At 37.6% G+C, this 15,853-nt stretch overlaps 1 protein-coding gene across 2 annotated transcripts in view; it reads left to right on the top strand.

Moving 5' to 3' along the window:
- The window catches only part of smarca1 (SWI/SNF related, matrix associated, actin dependent regulator of chromatin, subfamily a, member 1), an 82,983-nt gene that overhangs the window by 27,474 nt on the left and 39,656 nt on the right, over nucleotides 1-15,853 (top strand). For both annotated transcript variants that reach the window (XM_028815459.2, XM_051935221.1), the window contains exons 10-16: nucleotides 87-196; nucleotides 274-500; nucleotides 740-861; nucleotides 2,560-2,712; nucleotides 2,858-2,990; nucleotides 10,714-10,862; nucleotides 11,001-11,120. In XM_028815459.2, the coding sequence (XP_028671292.2) occupies nucleotides 87-196; nucleotides 274-500; nucleotides 740-861; nucleotides 2,560-2,712; nucleotides 2,858-2,990; nucleotides 10,714-10,862; nucleotides 11,001-11,120 (1,014 nt within the window). The remainder of the gene's footprint in view (nucleotides 1-86; nucleotides 197-273; nucleotides 501-739; nucleotides 862-2,559; nucleotides 2,713-2,857; nucleotides 2,991-10,713; nucleotides 10,863-11,000; nucleotides 11,121-15,853) is intronic.

The raw sequence follows: 15,853 nt of genomic DNA, 5'->3' as shown, positions 1-15,853 counted from the left end.
ATCTAAACATTCTTACTTTTTAAACTTATTACTATTTAAGAAGTTCAATGCATGCATGCTGTTACTTATATGCATTTCTCTTCTAGGTGCTAAGGCCATTTTTGCTGAGGCGCATCAAAGCAGAAGTGGAGAAAAGCCTGCCTCCCAAAAAAGAAGTTAAAATTTACCTTGGGTTCAGTAAAATGCAGAGAGAATGGTAATACTCTGAAAACACCAAAAATAGCTTTATTTTATTTTAAAAATATGCTTGAATTTTGGTCTCTTCTTTTTCAGGTACACAAAGATTCTAATGAAAGACATAGACATTTTAAACTCTGCGGGAAAGATGGATAAGATGCGTTTGCTGAATATTCTTATGCAACTTCGCAAGTGCTGCAATCATCCTTACCTGTTTGATGGGGCAGAGCCTGGTCCCCCATACACCACTGATACACATCTGGTCACTAACAGTGGTAAAATGTTGGCGCTGGACAAGCTTCTTCCCAAAGTTAAAGAGCAGGGTGCGTGCAAGGAGTATAAATAGGATAGCTGCTGCTTTTCATGTCTTGTTTTTGTAAACTGCAATACAGACTGTGCTTTTTAAAAGAATTAATAATGCCTTGATATATGCTGCTACTCACTAGCAGAATGCAAGAGGTACAAAAAGAATTCTTCACTTGAGAAATAAGAAATACTTTTTCAGATTCATGCTAGGTCAGGGTTTAATGTTTAACTTCATGTGTAATATTGGTTTTCACAGGCTCCAGGGTACTGATCTTTAGCCAAATGACACGTGTTCTGGACATTTTGGAAGATTACTGTATGTGGAGGGGTTTTGAGTATTGTCGTCTTGATGGAAAAACCCCACATGAAGAGCGAGAGGTAAGGTGTTAATTTTTCCACCTTGCCAATCTGTCCTCCTTTGGCTTTGACCCTCTGCTTGGGGTGTTGTGTTACTAGAAAGAATTATTAAACAAAAAACAATGGTGGTAATGTAGGTAGCTGCCAGTTTTTATTGTTTGACAGAAATGTAATAAGTTTTGGCAAAACCAAAAATTTTATGCTACTTCATTTATTAAAGTACAGTTGATTTAACTGACTTTAATGCTATGTAGGTAAAAACCACTATGGATTCATTCAATCATTTGTGTCCTATTTTATGCTATAGTGCCCCATCTGTTCCCCATCTTGACTGTCAGATGGAAAAGCTTCTTGCATACTGTATATAATCACAGTGACTTGCAGCAGACAGTTAGTATCTCAGTGTTGCAAAATTGTCCATGTATTTTCAAAAGAAGAGAGCTGATGAGATCTACTTCATTACACTGACACAGTACTGTGAAGCACATGTGTCTGTTGAAATTCCTATACCTCCTACAGTTGTTTGCCTCTTTGTGGGTAGTCTAAATCAGCTCCCCTGTGACACAGAAGATATAATGAGAAAGCAAATTTGTTAAGACTACTTTAGAATAGGTCCCCATTCAAATGACGTGTACACAAAACATAAACATTATCTTGGATATTCACTAATCTCAACATTTTTTGTTCATAAAATGCATCTGCCCATTATTGAACCTGCTTAATCTACTTAATGCTTTTCACGGAAGCCAGAACTCATTCCGGCAGCATCAGGTACAAAACAGAAGCTAACAGTTGACAAGGCACCCATCAATTACTCAACACTACAGCAAGTCAAATTATAATTACCACTTAATTTGAACTGTACATCTTTAAGATATAAGTAGAAAACCTGTGCAGCCAGGGCAAAACCCAGAAATGGTAAGAATGTGCAAACTCCACACAGACAGTGATCAAGTGGAATTTAAATCCATAATTTTTGAGTTGCAATGACTCTGCTGCAGCACTGTGACTCTCACAGTAACTTTGTTAAAAAGGATAAAGCCTCACTTTATCCATTCAACAATGCAATTAATTCTTGATTTAACACACTAATTGAGGGAGGAGCTTCTGACATTGTAGAGTTTTTATTAAGTCCAGATTTCAGTTAAACTCTGCTAAGTATAATGTGATATGTTTTGAAGCTCAATGCTACCTTTATTTAAATGAAGACTATTAGTGCAGTTAATGATGATAAATTACTCTCCCTCTTTTAACAAAACAAAAAAAGAACATTATTCAATTTGCTCATCTTCTATATCTTTTGTTGGTCGATTTTCATGTAACTTGCTAGGTTGTTTCCTATAGCTGCCTGCTGTTTAGTTTCATTGGGTATCATTGCATGTGTACACTTAGGCTGCATCTCTCTTACTATTGTACTTGTTTCCTTTCCTGTTTTCATTCCTAAACATCCTCTGCACATAAAGGACTTACTTTCCCTAAGCTGGCCATGCTTTCTTATTTAGTTAGACATGTGGTGGCCTCTCCTCTTACCATTGTGGCTTTTTCTGTCTTCTGGTGGTCTCACCTGCAACTTTAGTATTCTTTGGTCTTCCCTGTTCCCATCTATAAAAGTATCAAATTATTTGGCAGAAAAATGTAATTTGTTTTTAAATGCTGATTAATGTGTCATCCTGACTTTTCAGACTAATTAAATGTAAGATTTTGCTTCATTCCTCTTAGGAAGCAATCGAGGCCTACAATGCACCAAACAGCTCAAAGTTCATCTTCATGTTGAGCACCAGAGCTGGGGGTCTTGGCATTAACTTGGCCACAGCAGATGTTGTCATTTTATATGACTCTGACTGGAATCCGCAAGTAGATCTGCAAGCAATGGTTGGTAAACAGGTCTTATGTTGGCTACAAAATATTGTTCATTTTAGGATTGTTAATTTTTAGAAGAGATATGCATGCTTTCACAGTTGCCTGGTTATTTTATTATTATATGGTAGTATAATTGGCTTTGTTGATGTGTTTTCAGGATCGTGCTCATCGTATTGGACAGAAAAAGCCTGTAAGAGTGTTCCGCCTAATCACTGAAAACACAGTTGAGGAGAGAATTGTTGAAAGAGCAGAGATGAAGCTCAGATTGGATTCCATTGTTATACAGCAAGGTATCTCATTAGTATTCAGAGTTGCAGCACTGGGACTGTTTGCTCCATTATGTTAGACGACACATTGCTTTTCTCTTTTTGGTGTGATGAAAAGTATATCTACTGCCTGCTGGGTGAACAATTTACAAATATTTTTGTTTGTGCATTGGAGGAAGTAGTGCAATATTGGAAATGTTGCTAGTTATTGAACTGGAGTATTAAAATGGCTGTGGCTTTGTGTGATATTACATACCCATAAGCAATATTTGTGCTTGTGCTCTCCAATTAACTGGTGTAGATACCCCATGTGCTACCTGGTATTATCACAGACACTATCCACTTAAACACTGATTATTACTGATGTCTGTACAGCTTATCACTCCTAAGTACTCCACATAGTGACTCGGCAGTTTTAGCGTGAACAACACTTGTGTGTCCCTGGATATAACCTATACCTACAGGCTGATATACCTTGTTCCCTGAAAATAACCTTGACACTTAAAGGCAGACATACCCTCATGGTATCCCCAGTATTACCAGAACCAAAGGCTGGTACACCTTTTCCCCAGGAATAACCTAGTTGCATAGAAGCTGTTATTTTTTGGGCAATGCCGCATACAAAACAGTGATGCATAACTCCCACTGTGCTGTCCTATCTTGGTGTCCTCCCTTCAGCCTGCTAACCTTGTTAGAAGAAAGTTGCACTTCTCCACACTAAGTGCCCTGTATCTGCTTTATTACATCAGTCACCAAAAATGTAAAGACCAAAGTATACAAATTTAAAAATAAAGTAGTATTTGTTAAAAATAGAACAGTAGCAGCAAAAAGAAAAGAAAGAAATGATTGAAAACATATGTAAATAATAGCAAAGTCTGGGTGTAAAACCTAATAAATACACACTCTTGCTTCAAAGTCAAAAAGCTTAAACAATACTTTCCTGAAAGAGTGTGTCAGAGGAGTAGAGTTCCGACAGGTTTTAGATTGAGCAGTCAGGCAAATGCATGGACAGGTCTTTACATCTAGGTGAGTGAAGTCTGTCTCTATCATGTTTCTGTCATCTCTGTTTCACCCTCAGATGAGCTGTCCTTTATCCCAAAAGGCCCACATGGGGCTCCGTACCTCATAATGTTACACATGATAATACAGTAAACCCTCGTTTATCACAGTTAATCCGTTCCAGACTCTATCACGATAAATGAATTTCCGCGTAGTAGGATTCTTTATTTATAAATCGAATATTTTCGCAGTTAGAGCATAGAAAACCTGTTTACGTCCTTCTGAATACGTTTTTTAACATTATTAGAGCCCTCTAGACATGAAATAACACCCTTTAGTCAAAAGTTTAAACTGTGCTCCATGACAAGACAGAGATGACAGTTCCGTCTCACAATTAAAAGAATGCAAACGTATCTTCCTCTTCAAAGGAGTGTGCATCAGGATCAGAGAATGTCAGAGAGAGAGAGAGACAGAGAGAGAGAAAGAAAAGCAGACAATCAAAAATCAATAGGGCTGTTCGGGCTTTTAAGTATGTGAAGCACCGCCGGACAAAGCAGCTGCAAAGAAGGGAGCAATGTGAAGGTAGTCTTTCAGCATTTTTTAGAGGAGCGTCCGTATCCTCTAGGCCAGTGTGCGAACAGCCCCTCTGCTCACACCCCCTCCGTCAGGAGCAGAGAATGTCAGAGAGAGTGAGAGAGGCAGAGAAAAGCAAACAATCAAAAATCAATACATGCTGTTCGGGTTTTCAAGTATACGAAGCACCGCGTGGGAAGCATATCATATATCATTGAGGAGTTTTATTTAATACATAATACGTGCTCGGGTTGGGTAGCTTCTCAGCCATCTGCCAGTAGCGTCCCTTGTATGAAATCAACTGGGCAAACCAACTGAGAAAGCGTGTACCAATAAATTAAAAGACCCATTGTCCGCAGAAATCTGCGAACCAGCAAAAAATCCATGATATATATTTAGATATGCTTACATTTACAATCCGCGATGGAGTGAAGCCGCGAAAGTCGAAGTGGGATATAGCGAGGGATCACTGTATGTGAATTACTCTGGTGTCAGACAGCTTTTCCTAGAGGCTTTGATTACACAAGTATGTGCAAAACACTATCTTGTCAAGAGTGCTATCTCCAGTTCCCTTATTTCCATCGAACATTTAAGTTATAGACTGTTTGGTTATTCTATCCCAAGATTTTAGATAGATAGATAGATAGATAGATAGATAGATAGATAGATAGATAGATAGATAGATAGATAGATAGATAGATAGATAGATAGATAGATAGATAGATAGATAGATAGATAGATAGATACATACTTTATTAATCCCAAGGGGAAATTCACAAAGTTGAATGAGTTATACACTAAGAAAGCATAAAAAAATAAACAAAATACAGAGTTAAAACAGTATCTCACAGCATTGCTCTTCATAGCGTTTTTCACCATGCAGCATTTACACCCTCTTAGCAAAGGAGAGTACCCATATACTGTACTATGCTAAATGAATTTAATGAGGACAGAATTATAATTGAAAGAATAATCAGAGGCCGAGAGCTAATGCAAATACATGGTACCAAGTTGAACTCATAAGTGCAAGTGCAGCTCATACACTTTTCTGCTGGCAGTTACAGAGTTGGACATCTCTTGAAATATCCATGCATAGTACACTGCTCCTACTTTCATAACTAGTCAGTCAGCCTGACCACAAAGACGCTCCTAATCCACTGTGATAGTACTTGGAATTAACAATATGTTGAACTGCCAACTGCCTGTAGAGGAATTATAGCATAACTCCAGGGTGATTAAAAAAAAGACAAATGGTGTGATGTATGAAAAAGACCTATTATAGATATGTTAAATTTTAGTTAAAAGTTTCTCCACGTGGAAATTGATGTTTAACACTAGAATTACCAGAGCCTATGAAAAAAAAACGTAAATCCGGCCCACCTTAAATCCCTTTGCACCTCTCCGTCAGCCTCTTTTGTCTTCTAAATGTGTCGATAAGCCCAAGCAGCCTGCTGTACCATCCCCCCCACCACCTCCGCCATCAGCCTTCACACATTATACAGTTCATGTCTACATTTTGTTATTTATTACTAAAACATGATAAACATTTCTGTTATAACGATGTGTTTACACAGATTGTTGTAGACACAAAACACACATCAAATTATTTCCCCTTACAGTTCTGGGTAGCTCACTCCCAGATAATCAATCAAAGCAGGAACTGGGAGAACTTCTTTCTGAGTCGGTGGGTGGGGATGGTATAGCAGGCTGCTTGTTGCTTGGACTTATTGACACATTTAGAAGACAAAAGAGGCTGACGGAGAGGTGCGAAGGGATTTAAGATGGACCGGATTTACGAGTTTTTTCGTTGCCTCTGGTATTTCTAGCGTTAAAACAGAGAGAAAAAAAGAGAGAAAACAGAGAAAGTGTTAATAGCAAAGCCTAGGTGTAATGCCCTAAATATACCCTTGCTCCAAAATCAAAAACTGAAGCAATACTTTCTACAAGGATATGGAGGCTGAACAGTAGCACCAAAGGAAATGCCTATGCGAATGAAGAGAGAAAGTAAGTAGAAGGCTTATCTTCCTGGTGGCATATTTTGAATCAGAAGACAGGCTGATGTATGGATGGTGTCTCTGTTGTGTATGTGGATAGTTGTCTCTCTCTCTCTCTCTTTTCAGGTATTCTGTCCTTTACACCAAAAAACCCACATGGAGTTCTGAACCTCGTGATATTACACAGAGATAACTGGCTAACCACTTTAGTGATGGACATCTTCTTCCAAAAGCTTTAATCATTACAAACATGTCCAAGCACCTTATCTCTTCAGGGTTGTTTGCTTATGCTGTGTCCAGTTCCCTTGAGTTAGATGTACTCAATCTGGTGTTGAGTCATAAATTGATTGGTCATTCTAATGCTAGATTATGATTTAATTTATGCAGATAAAATGATAGAAAATATTTCTACACTTAGAAGTATGAAAAAAATTAAACAATGTCTCATAGTGCAGCTTTCATGGTCTCATGGGGCTGATCTGAAGAAACAAAAAAAAACTAAGTAAACTTCCAGAGTTCAAATACAATTCATCATAGCTCACCTGAGCAAAACTCACAGCAAAAAGCAGTCTGCAGTGGCCTTATTGCTGATTTTTTTAACTCTCCAGAAGAGAGAGGCAAACGTAAAGAATGTTACCTTTTATTTCTGTGTTAAATGCACTAAAATTGTATAATTATAAGATACAAATGTAATGTTAATGAAAAAGTAGAGACCATTCAGTCATTCAGGCTTGTTTGGCTAGCTGATAAGTAAGTTATCCTAGTACTTATTCCTGATACATTTTAAAAATCTTCACTGTTTTCACTTCACGGGGAACTTCTTTTAGGGGGCAATTCCACTGGTGTCTCTACTTACGTGACTCAATATTTAACTAAGAGTTCTGGATCATCTTCTAAGAATTTTGAAACCTAGATAATTCCTCCACAAAATTTTCTTTGTTCCTTACTTTAGTCACAGTCAGACATATCCTCCTGGATGTACTTGGTTTTTCTTCTCTGAATAACCTCTAGTACTGCTGTTTTTCTTTTAACATGGTGCCCAGATGTGGTCTCAATAGTACATTTAGAGGCAGTGCATAATGCTATTTTTTTGGTGATTCATCCCTTCATTTCCTAAACTAATATGAGTGAGTATCCTGTGATTTTTGGGTTTGATGTTGGGAGCCACTTGAAACTTTATATTAATTACACAGTTTAAGAAAATAGATGGTTAGACAGAGGTATGTTTAATGTGTTAAAAAGTATGAGGGGATTTAGTACAGTAAAGGGTTTTTTTTGTGTATGTGTTTTTAAATTAGTTCTTTTCAAATATGCAGGGCATAAGTGTAATCTTGTTAAAAGTAAACTTGGTACAAAAAAATAGTACGTTTTTTCTCACAACAAAGAACCAAAGATATGTGGATTAAATTATCAAGTACTGTGATGAATAAAGATACTTTAAGAATCTTCTGTATTCCACTGTATCATATTTTGCTGTCAGAAGACTAGGGATTGATGGTCTGTGTTGCACTGAAAAGTCAGTTAGTCATTTTCCAACTCACTATATCCTAATACAGGGATCTGCTGGAGCCAATCCCAGCCAGCACAGGGTGCAAGGCAGGAACCAGCCCACCACAGGGCACACACACTAACACACACACACACACACCAAGGACAATTTAGGATCGCCAATGCACCTAACTTGCATGTCTTTGGACTGGGAAGGAAACCGGAGCACCCAGAAGAAACCCACGTAGACACGGGGAGAACATTCAAACTCCATGCAGGCAGGACCCAGGAAACGAACCCAGGTCTCCTAACTGTGAGGCAGTAGCGCTACCACTGCACCACCATGCCGCCTGCATTGAAAAGTCTTCTTATCAAAACTGTTCTTATGTTCTTATAAACTGAAATAGCATAAAACCACATAGTTGATTGCAAATCCTCTACAGTTAATTAATAGATCAAACCTTCACTAACAACCAGACTCTTAGTTTGATACTTTTAAATGCTTTACAAATCTTTTGCTGCTTTCATTTTCATTATTTTGTGTTAGTGGAAGTTTTGACTTCAGTCTCTTTTTTCAGCCAGTGCAGTGAATGCCATTTGTAATTCAAATTAGCCAATGTTAACATTTTTTTCCTCCGATGAACTGTTTACACTGTGTTTGGGGCAATTTTCATGCAGCATTATGGGGCTTTACTCAGTGATTCTGAAGGTATTTTCTTGTACCTGGATGGTAGCAGCACCTTTAAAGTCAAATCTTGGGGATTAATGCCCCAGTCACTATGCTGCCTCCTCTAGTTTTACAGATGAAGTGATACAGTATGTTTTGAAATGTCCTCATTTTGTTCTTATCTCAACACCATCACGTTGGCATCATTTCAGTAGATGATTATTATTGTCTGATCTGTCTACAGGTTAAATCCCGTTATAGCGAATTCTGAAGTAACAAATTTTTCAGAATAATGAATACTTTTTGTGTGCCCGGACCAACATTCATAGAGCATCATGTTAAGCAAAACTTGTTTTTATGAAATGGAAATCTCAGTATAATGAACATTTTAAAAGCCAAAAATGCTTAATGCGATGCAAAAAAATACTTAATGCCGCTCCTACAGTTTCCACGCTGAGTCTGCAACTGGTTGTCTCATAGAGAGAGACAGTCTGTTGTGAAGTTTCCTGTCTTGGGCAGACCTGGTGAGCATGTCAGCGTGACATCATACACATAGCCGAATTCTGAGTTAGCATTTCACCGAACGTCTGCATGGGTAGTTGTGTTTTGTGCGGATACCGCACATTTCGAATTTCATAGTAGTTCTCAAAGTTTTCTTTGAGATGAACAAAAAAGTGAGAAACGGTGTCAGTTTACGCTGAAAGAAAATGAACAATCCTGGAAAAAGTTGATTCTGGAATGAAGAAAAATGATGTGGTAAAAGAATTTTGGAATCGTTCCTTCCTCTTTATCTAATGACTCCTTTTTATTCTGTATTTTTGTACCCATATTTCTATTAAAAAAAAGTTACATCTAACATCTCATTTTCATTCTGTATTCATACCTGTATTTCTGTTTTTTAAAAAAAGTTACATCTAACGTCTCATTTTCATTCTGTATTCATACCTGTATTTCTGTTAAAAGTGTTACATCTAATGGCTCATTTTCCTTATGTATTTTCATACCTGTAGTTCTATAAAAAAAAAAGTTACATCTAACATCTCATTTTCAAATAAAATATTTTTAGCGCTGTTTTTTTAGACAGGTATTGTCAAGCTTGGTTGCAGAGTTGCATGAGAAACAGGAAGATGAGTCCAGGTTTTCAAGGAAAATACAGGTACTTCATTACTGCATAGAGAAGGCAAGTACAGTCTCAAGACTTCATTCAAAATTGGAGCTGTTAGAAGCCGGGGCATGGGCAATAGTCCTGCTTTAGCTTCCATCTTCAGATTAGAAGAACAGCAGCTTTGAATCAGTGCTGTGACAGATAAGATAAGATAGATAAGGAAAGTGTGAGGAAGGGCAGATCAAAGCCTGGTGTTAAATGTTAAACATTGTGTGACAAAGATGGTACACAGTAGCCCTGGTAATGCAAAGGACAACCAATTGCTTTGCCCTTGGTTTACTGTTTACCAGACACAGCAGAGCAGCTTCAGAGCTGTCCTTGTACCTCTGCCGTTAGACATGACATAAATTGCTGGCAGCCCTGGTCACAATACTATACATATTTTCCCCGTATTCATTATAGCAAAATTTCCATTATAACAAAGTATTTTTATGGTCCCGTGACTTTCATTTTAATGGGATTTGACCTGTATATAGATTTTTTTCAAAATTTTTACTGTTCCACCTGTTATGTTTATTGTTTTTTTCTGGTCATTGTATTTTTCATGCTGATGAGTGGTGTAAGGTGTGGCCTTTAAAATCTCTTTGGTTGTATCACACTTATAGGGATCAAACAGAAGCAGTTTTCTGTAATGTTAATTTACTTACATAGTCATAAAAGACATTAAATATGCCTTACATTTACTGTTTCATCTCAAAATCAAATTGCTTGAGTGTATAGCACCTTTAGTCCAGCAATTTGGACTTCATTGTTCTAATAGTTATGAACTGCATTATATATAGTAGTTTTGATTTTAACTTAATTTTAGAAAGGTATATTAATGATATATTGCTTTAAGGAGTTTACATTATTATATTTTAGGTAGATTAATTGATCAACAATCCAACAAACTGGGGAAAGATGAAATGCTGCAGATGATTCGTCATGGAGCCACTCATGTTTTTGCTTCAAAGGACAGTGAACTGACAGATGAAGACATCAGTACAATTCTTGAAAGGGGTGCAAAGAAGGTATTTGACAAACATTTGTGGAAATCCAACCTCTCTTTTCATTGTTATTTAAATATGTGTTAATCTCTTTTAAAGTTAACATTTAAATGAAAGCATCATTAATGTAATGACTATTATATATTTTTTATTTCAATAAAGACTGCTGAGATGAATGAGCGCCTAGAGAAGCTGGGAGAGAGCTCTTTGAGAAATTTTACCATGGACACAGAAACCAGTCTATATAACTTTGAAGGCGAGGACTATCGGGAGAAACAGAAGGTAAATTAAATGTTCAGATTTTATATTATTCTACTGGAACATGATTACTAACAACAAATTCTGTGAAGTTGCTGAAAGAGCTGAATTCTACACGGCTGCTTGCCAAGACAGACTAATTACAAATATTCAATAGAATATTTTTTTTATCTAAATGAGAAAGGCTGCCCCATTTTCCCAGCTTTTTTTAAACTGCATATTTTCAAGTCATTATCTGCTGAGTTGTTTTTTCGTATTGCTTTTTGGGGCGTTGGGTTTATAGTTGCTAAAAGATTAAGTTTAAGTAATAGGCAGTCATAATGGACAATGAAGAAGTCAGAGGAAAAAGTAGCCTCTGACAGTGACTTGCTGTTTAGGTTAATTTTTTGCTATAATAAAGTGACACTTTCAGTAGGCCCTTGAGTGATTCTGTTTACTGTTGACACTTGTTATGAGTGACAGCTGTAATAAAAGCATTTGTGCAATAAATTAATACTTATATTGGTTTATGTCTTCAATTATGTTTTAGTTATTCTGTTTTATATAGATAAAAATAATTAGCAAAGTACTCTTCTTGTGCTGTAGTGAGAAGGTTTAGAATTGTCTTGCTTTTATTGTGAACCTCTTATGTAGCTTTTTTAAATCATTCAAGATCCCTATTAATGTTGCAAACTAGTTAAAAGGCATGGTTTCTGCTTTTATGAATCAAATACATATATTATTTGGGAGAAGTGCTGATCCTTTCATGGACACAAGCATGCTTTGCCTTTTATTGTGCTATCCATTTGCATCTGTTTTGAAATTCTCCCTTGTACTCAGAAGGGCTTAGGGAGCCCACACTCTGGACACTTTTAAGCAGTGTTCAAACTTTAAGTATTATGCGTCATTTATCTATAAACATTGCTCTGTCACTCCGTGTTTGACTGTTTTATACAATATGACGAAAAAACACACCTCTTGATTCATTACAGAGCATACTACATGTACATGTGTAAACTAAATACATATTGTTTTGTGGTTTACATCATTTTCAATGGTTCCAAACTCTGCATTTGCATATGCAAACTTTTACTTGTCTGTAACAATCTGTATGATGCGTGTGGATAATTATTTTATAGCACTCACCAGCATAGTAAGTACTGCATTAGCAACTGGGTAACTCATAATTTATATCCAGTGTTCTAAACAGTTTCTTGAATCCTCCATTTTTTAATGGTATAAAAACGTACTTTACATTTCTAGAGCCAGGTAAGAATCTGTAAGGGAGCAGCTAAATTTCTGAGAATGGCAGTGATATTTCTTTGTACATGGAGCCAGTTTAGCTACCCAGCGAAACTTTCACTTTCAGTCCCAGTGAACAGTGAAGTGTCTACCTATTAAAACTTGGCATTGCAAAATTGCATGTATTTTTGTTTCATTAATTTTATATTTTTCAGTGCATCCAGAAAGTATTCACAGCGCATCACTTTTTCCACATTTTATGTTACAGCCTTATTCCAAAATGGATTAAATTCATTTTTTTCCTCAGAATTCTACACACAACACCCCATAATGACAACGCGAAAAAAGTTTACTTGAGATTTTTGCAAATTTATTAAAAATAAAAAAATTGAGAAAGCACATTTACATAAGTATTCACAGCCTTTGCCATGAAGCTCAAAATTGAGCTCAGGTGCATCCTGTTTCCCCTGCTCATCCTTGAGATGTTTCTGCAGCTTAATTGGAGACCACCTGTGGTAAATTCAGTTGATTGGACATGATTTGGAAAGGCACACACCTGTCTATATAAGGTCCCACATTTGACAGTTCATGTCAGAGCACAAACCAAGCATGAAGTCAAAGGAATTATCTGTAGACCTCCGAGACAGGATTGTCTCGAGGCACAAATCTGGGGAAGGTTACAGAAAAATTTCTGCTGCTTTGAAGGTCCTAATGAGCACAGTGGCCTCCATCATCCGTAAGTGGAAGGAGTTCGAAATCACCAGGACTCTTCCTAGAGCTGGCCGGCCATCTAAACTGAGCGATCGGAGGAGAAGGGCCTTAGTCAGGGAGGTGACCAAGAACCCGATGGTCACTCTGTCAGAGCTCCAGAGGTCCTCTGTGGAGAGAGGAGAACCTTCCAGAAGGACAACAATCTCTGCAGCAATCCACCAATCAGGCCTGTATGGTAGAGTGGCCAGACGGAAGCCACTCCTTAGTAAAAGGCACATGGCATCCCGCCTGGAGTTTGTCAAAAGGCACCTGAAGGACTCTCAGACCATGAGAAAGAAAATTCTCTAGTCTGATGAGACAAAGATTGAACTCTTTGGTGTGAATGCCAGGCATCACGTTTGGAGGAAACCAAGCACCGCTCATCACCAGGCCAATACCATCCCTACAGTGAAGCACGGTGGTGGCAGCATCATGCTGTGGGGATGTTTTTCAGCGGCAGGGACTGGGAGACTAGTCAGGATAAAGGGAAAGATGACTGCAGCAATGTACAGAGACATCCTGGATGAAAACCTGCTCCAGAGCGCTCTTGACCTCAGACTGGGGCGACGGTTCATCTTTCAGCAGGACAACGACCCCAAGCACACAGCCAAGATATCAAAGGAGTGGCTTCAGGACAACTCTGTGAATGTCCTTGAGTGGCCCAGACTTGAATCCGATTGAACATCTCTGGAGAGATCTTAAAATGGCTGTGCACCGACGCTTCCCATCCAACCTGATGGAGCTTGAGAGGTGCTGCAAAGAGGAATGGGCGAATCTGGCCAAGGATAGGTGTGACAAGCTTGTGGCATCATATTCAAAAAGACTTGAGGCTGTAATTGCTGCCAAAGGTGCATCGACAGTACTGAGCAAAGGCTGTGAATACTTACTGTATGTACATGTGATTTCTCAGTTTTTTTATTTTTAATAAATTTGCAAAAACCTCAAGTAAACTTTTTTCACTTTGTCATTATGGGGTGTTGTGTGTAGAATTCTGAGGAAAAAAATGAATTTAATCCATTTTAGAATAAGGCTGTAACAACAAAATGAGGAAAAAGTGATGGCTGTGAATGCTTTCCGGATGGACTGTATTATTGTATCGCTAACCTCTGCTAACTAAGTAATATGGCTGTATATTTGATTTCCCCCAATAATCTTAACAGATTCAAAGATCACCAGGACAACTTATTTATAAGTATTAATGCAATACATGTATACTTTGAATATCCATTATTTTATATAAGACACTCAATTCACCTGTTAAACAAAAATGCAAAGTCAAAAGCACAAAAATATGGCCATTACTGATGCACAAACATTGATTCATTCATACAAAACAAAACTATGATGGGTACTGTTTTTATTCCTGCTTATAGCATTTTAATGTAGAGCAGAGACAGTGTGAAATGGACAGATTAAGGCTGAGGCCAGGTTTATACTTTATGCAATGTGATGTGTGCGTGCGTCTCTGGACGCTACTGCTACACAAGCAGAGTACTGTTTATACTTGTGTGTATACGTACTTTATTTAAATTTAGAGGATTCCACCAGGTACAGTGTAAGATATCATCACGGTGAGAAAACAATGTTTGGCTTCGCTGTGTTGTGAATTGCCTGAAACATCCATTAAATTTCCAGGACACCTTGCCACAATACCACTGAAAAGGATGGATGTTTAATGATTACATCCATCAATCCATTGCCCATTCTAGCTAGCACTGGGCGTGAGGCAGAAACAATACCTGTTCATACCATCAGTTCATTGCATGGTGAATAAAAGCACACACATACACTAGTGTCAGTTTAGCATCACCAAATCCCTAAACATATGTACATGTCCTTGGAAGGAAACTGGAGCACACTTTGGATACCCACCAGGAAAACATAAAAACTCCAGGCACGTGACTCCCTGAGAGGCAGCAGTGCTACCACTCCTTTACCATGCCATCTCCATATTTGTAATTATTAACAGTTTTAATTATGTAAATGAAGTTAACGATTTATCTGTAAAATGTAACATACATGCTTTAACACATTTCATCATGAAAGTGATATCAAGTATAAATCAAAGTATTCTAAATATGCAGAGAGATGGAATATCATATTTATTGTGTTCTGTGCAGCAATTGCTGCCTGCTGCTGCTGTCAGTGCAGGAGGATGACCCAGAAGCACGATTAACAACTGGGTTGGTTTAAGATCACGTTTACGACATTCTACTTTAATGACAAAGTAAACTACGAAATTAAAATCAAAATATCCGCTTTAATCACGAAAAAGACCTTTATTTCTTCACTATTTCCCTAATTTTTTTCCTATGTGGTTTAAATATGCTTCCGTACATTCTGATACTGTTGCAAAGGGGCAAAAAAAAAAAAAAAAAGACGGCACAGAAGATGGCATGTGAGGCTGAAATCTATTGCATCATTACGATGGGGAATATATGACGCTTGTATTGGCGATGTGAGAAATAGATGAAAAAAAGCACCATGCATATATTTGTATGTCAGCATTTAAGTTTGATGATTTGCTTTACCACATCGAACCATTTATCAAACATCGTAGCACGCGTATTGATCCTGTATGATCTGGAAACGGCTTGCTGTCACATGTTGATAGTGAACAGAGACTCTGATGTCATGTTCCAACTTGAAATGGAATGGTTCAAATGAACGCTGGGAATGCATGGCAGCCATTATGCGTATGCGTTCTGAGTGTGAAGTTTAAACCGGTCCTTATACTTTGCAGGCAGTTTACTTTTGATGATAATTAGTGTAGTTATCTGACCACT

The sequence above is a fragment of the Erpetoichthys calabaricus genome, chromosome 12, assembly GCF_900747795.2.
Source record: "Erpetoichthys calabaricus chromosome 12, fErpCal1.3, whole genome shotgun sequence".
Classification (NCBI taxonomy): Eukaryota; Metazoa; Chordata; class Cladistia; order Polypteriformes; family Polypteridae; genus Erpetoichthys; species Erpetoichthys calabaricus.
Note: the sequence above shows the minus strand (reverse complement) of the source record. Positions and strands in the feature narration are given on the sequence as shown.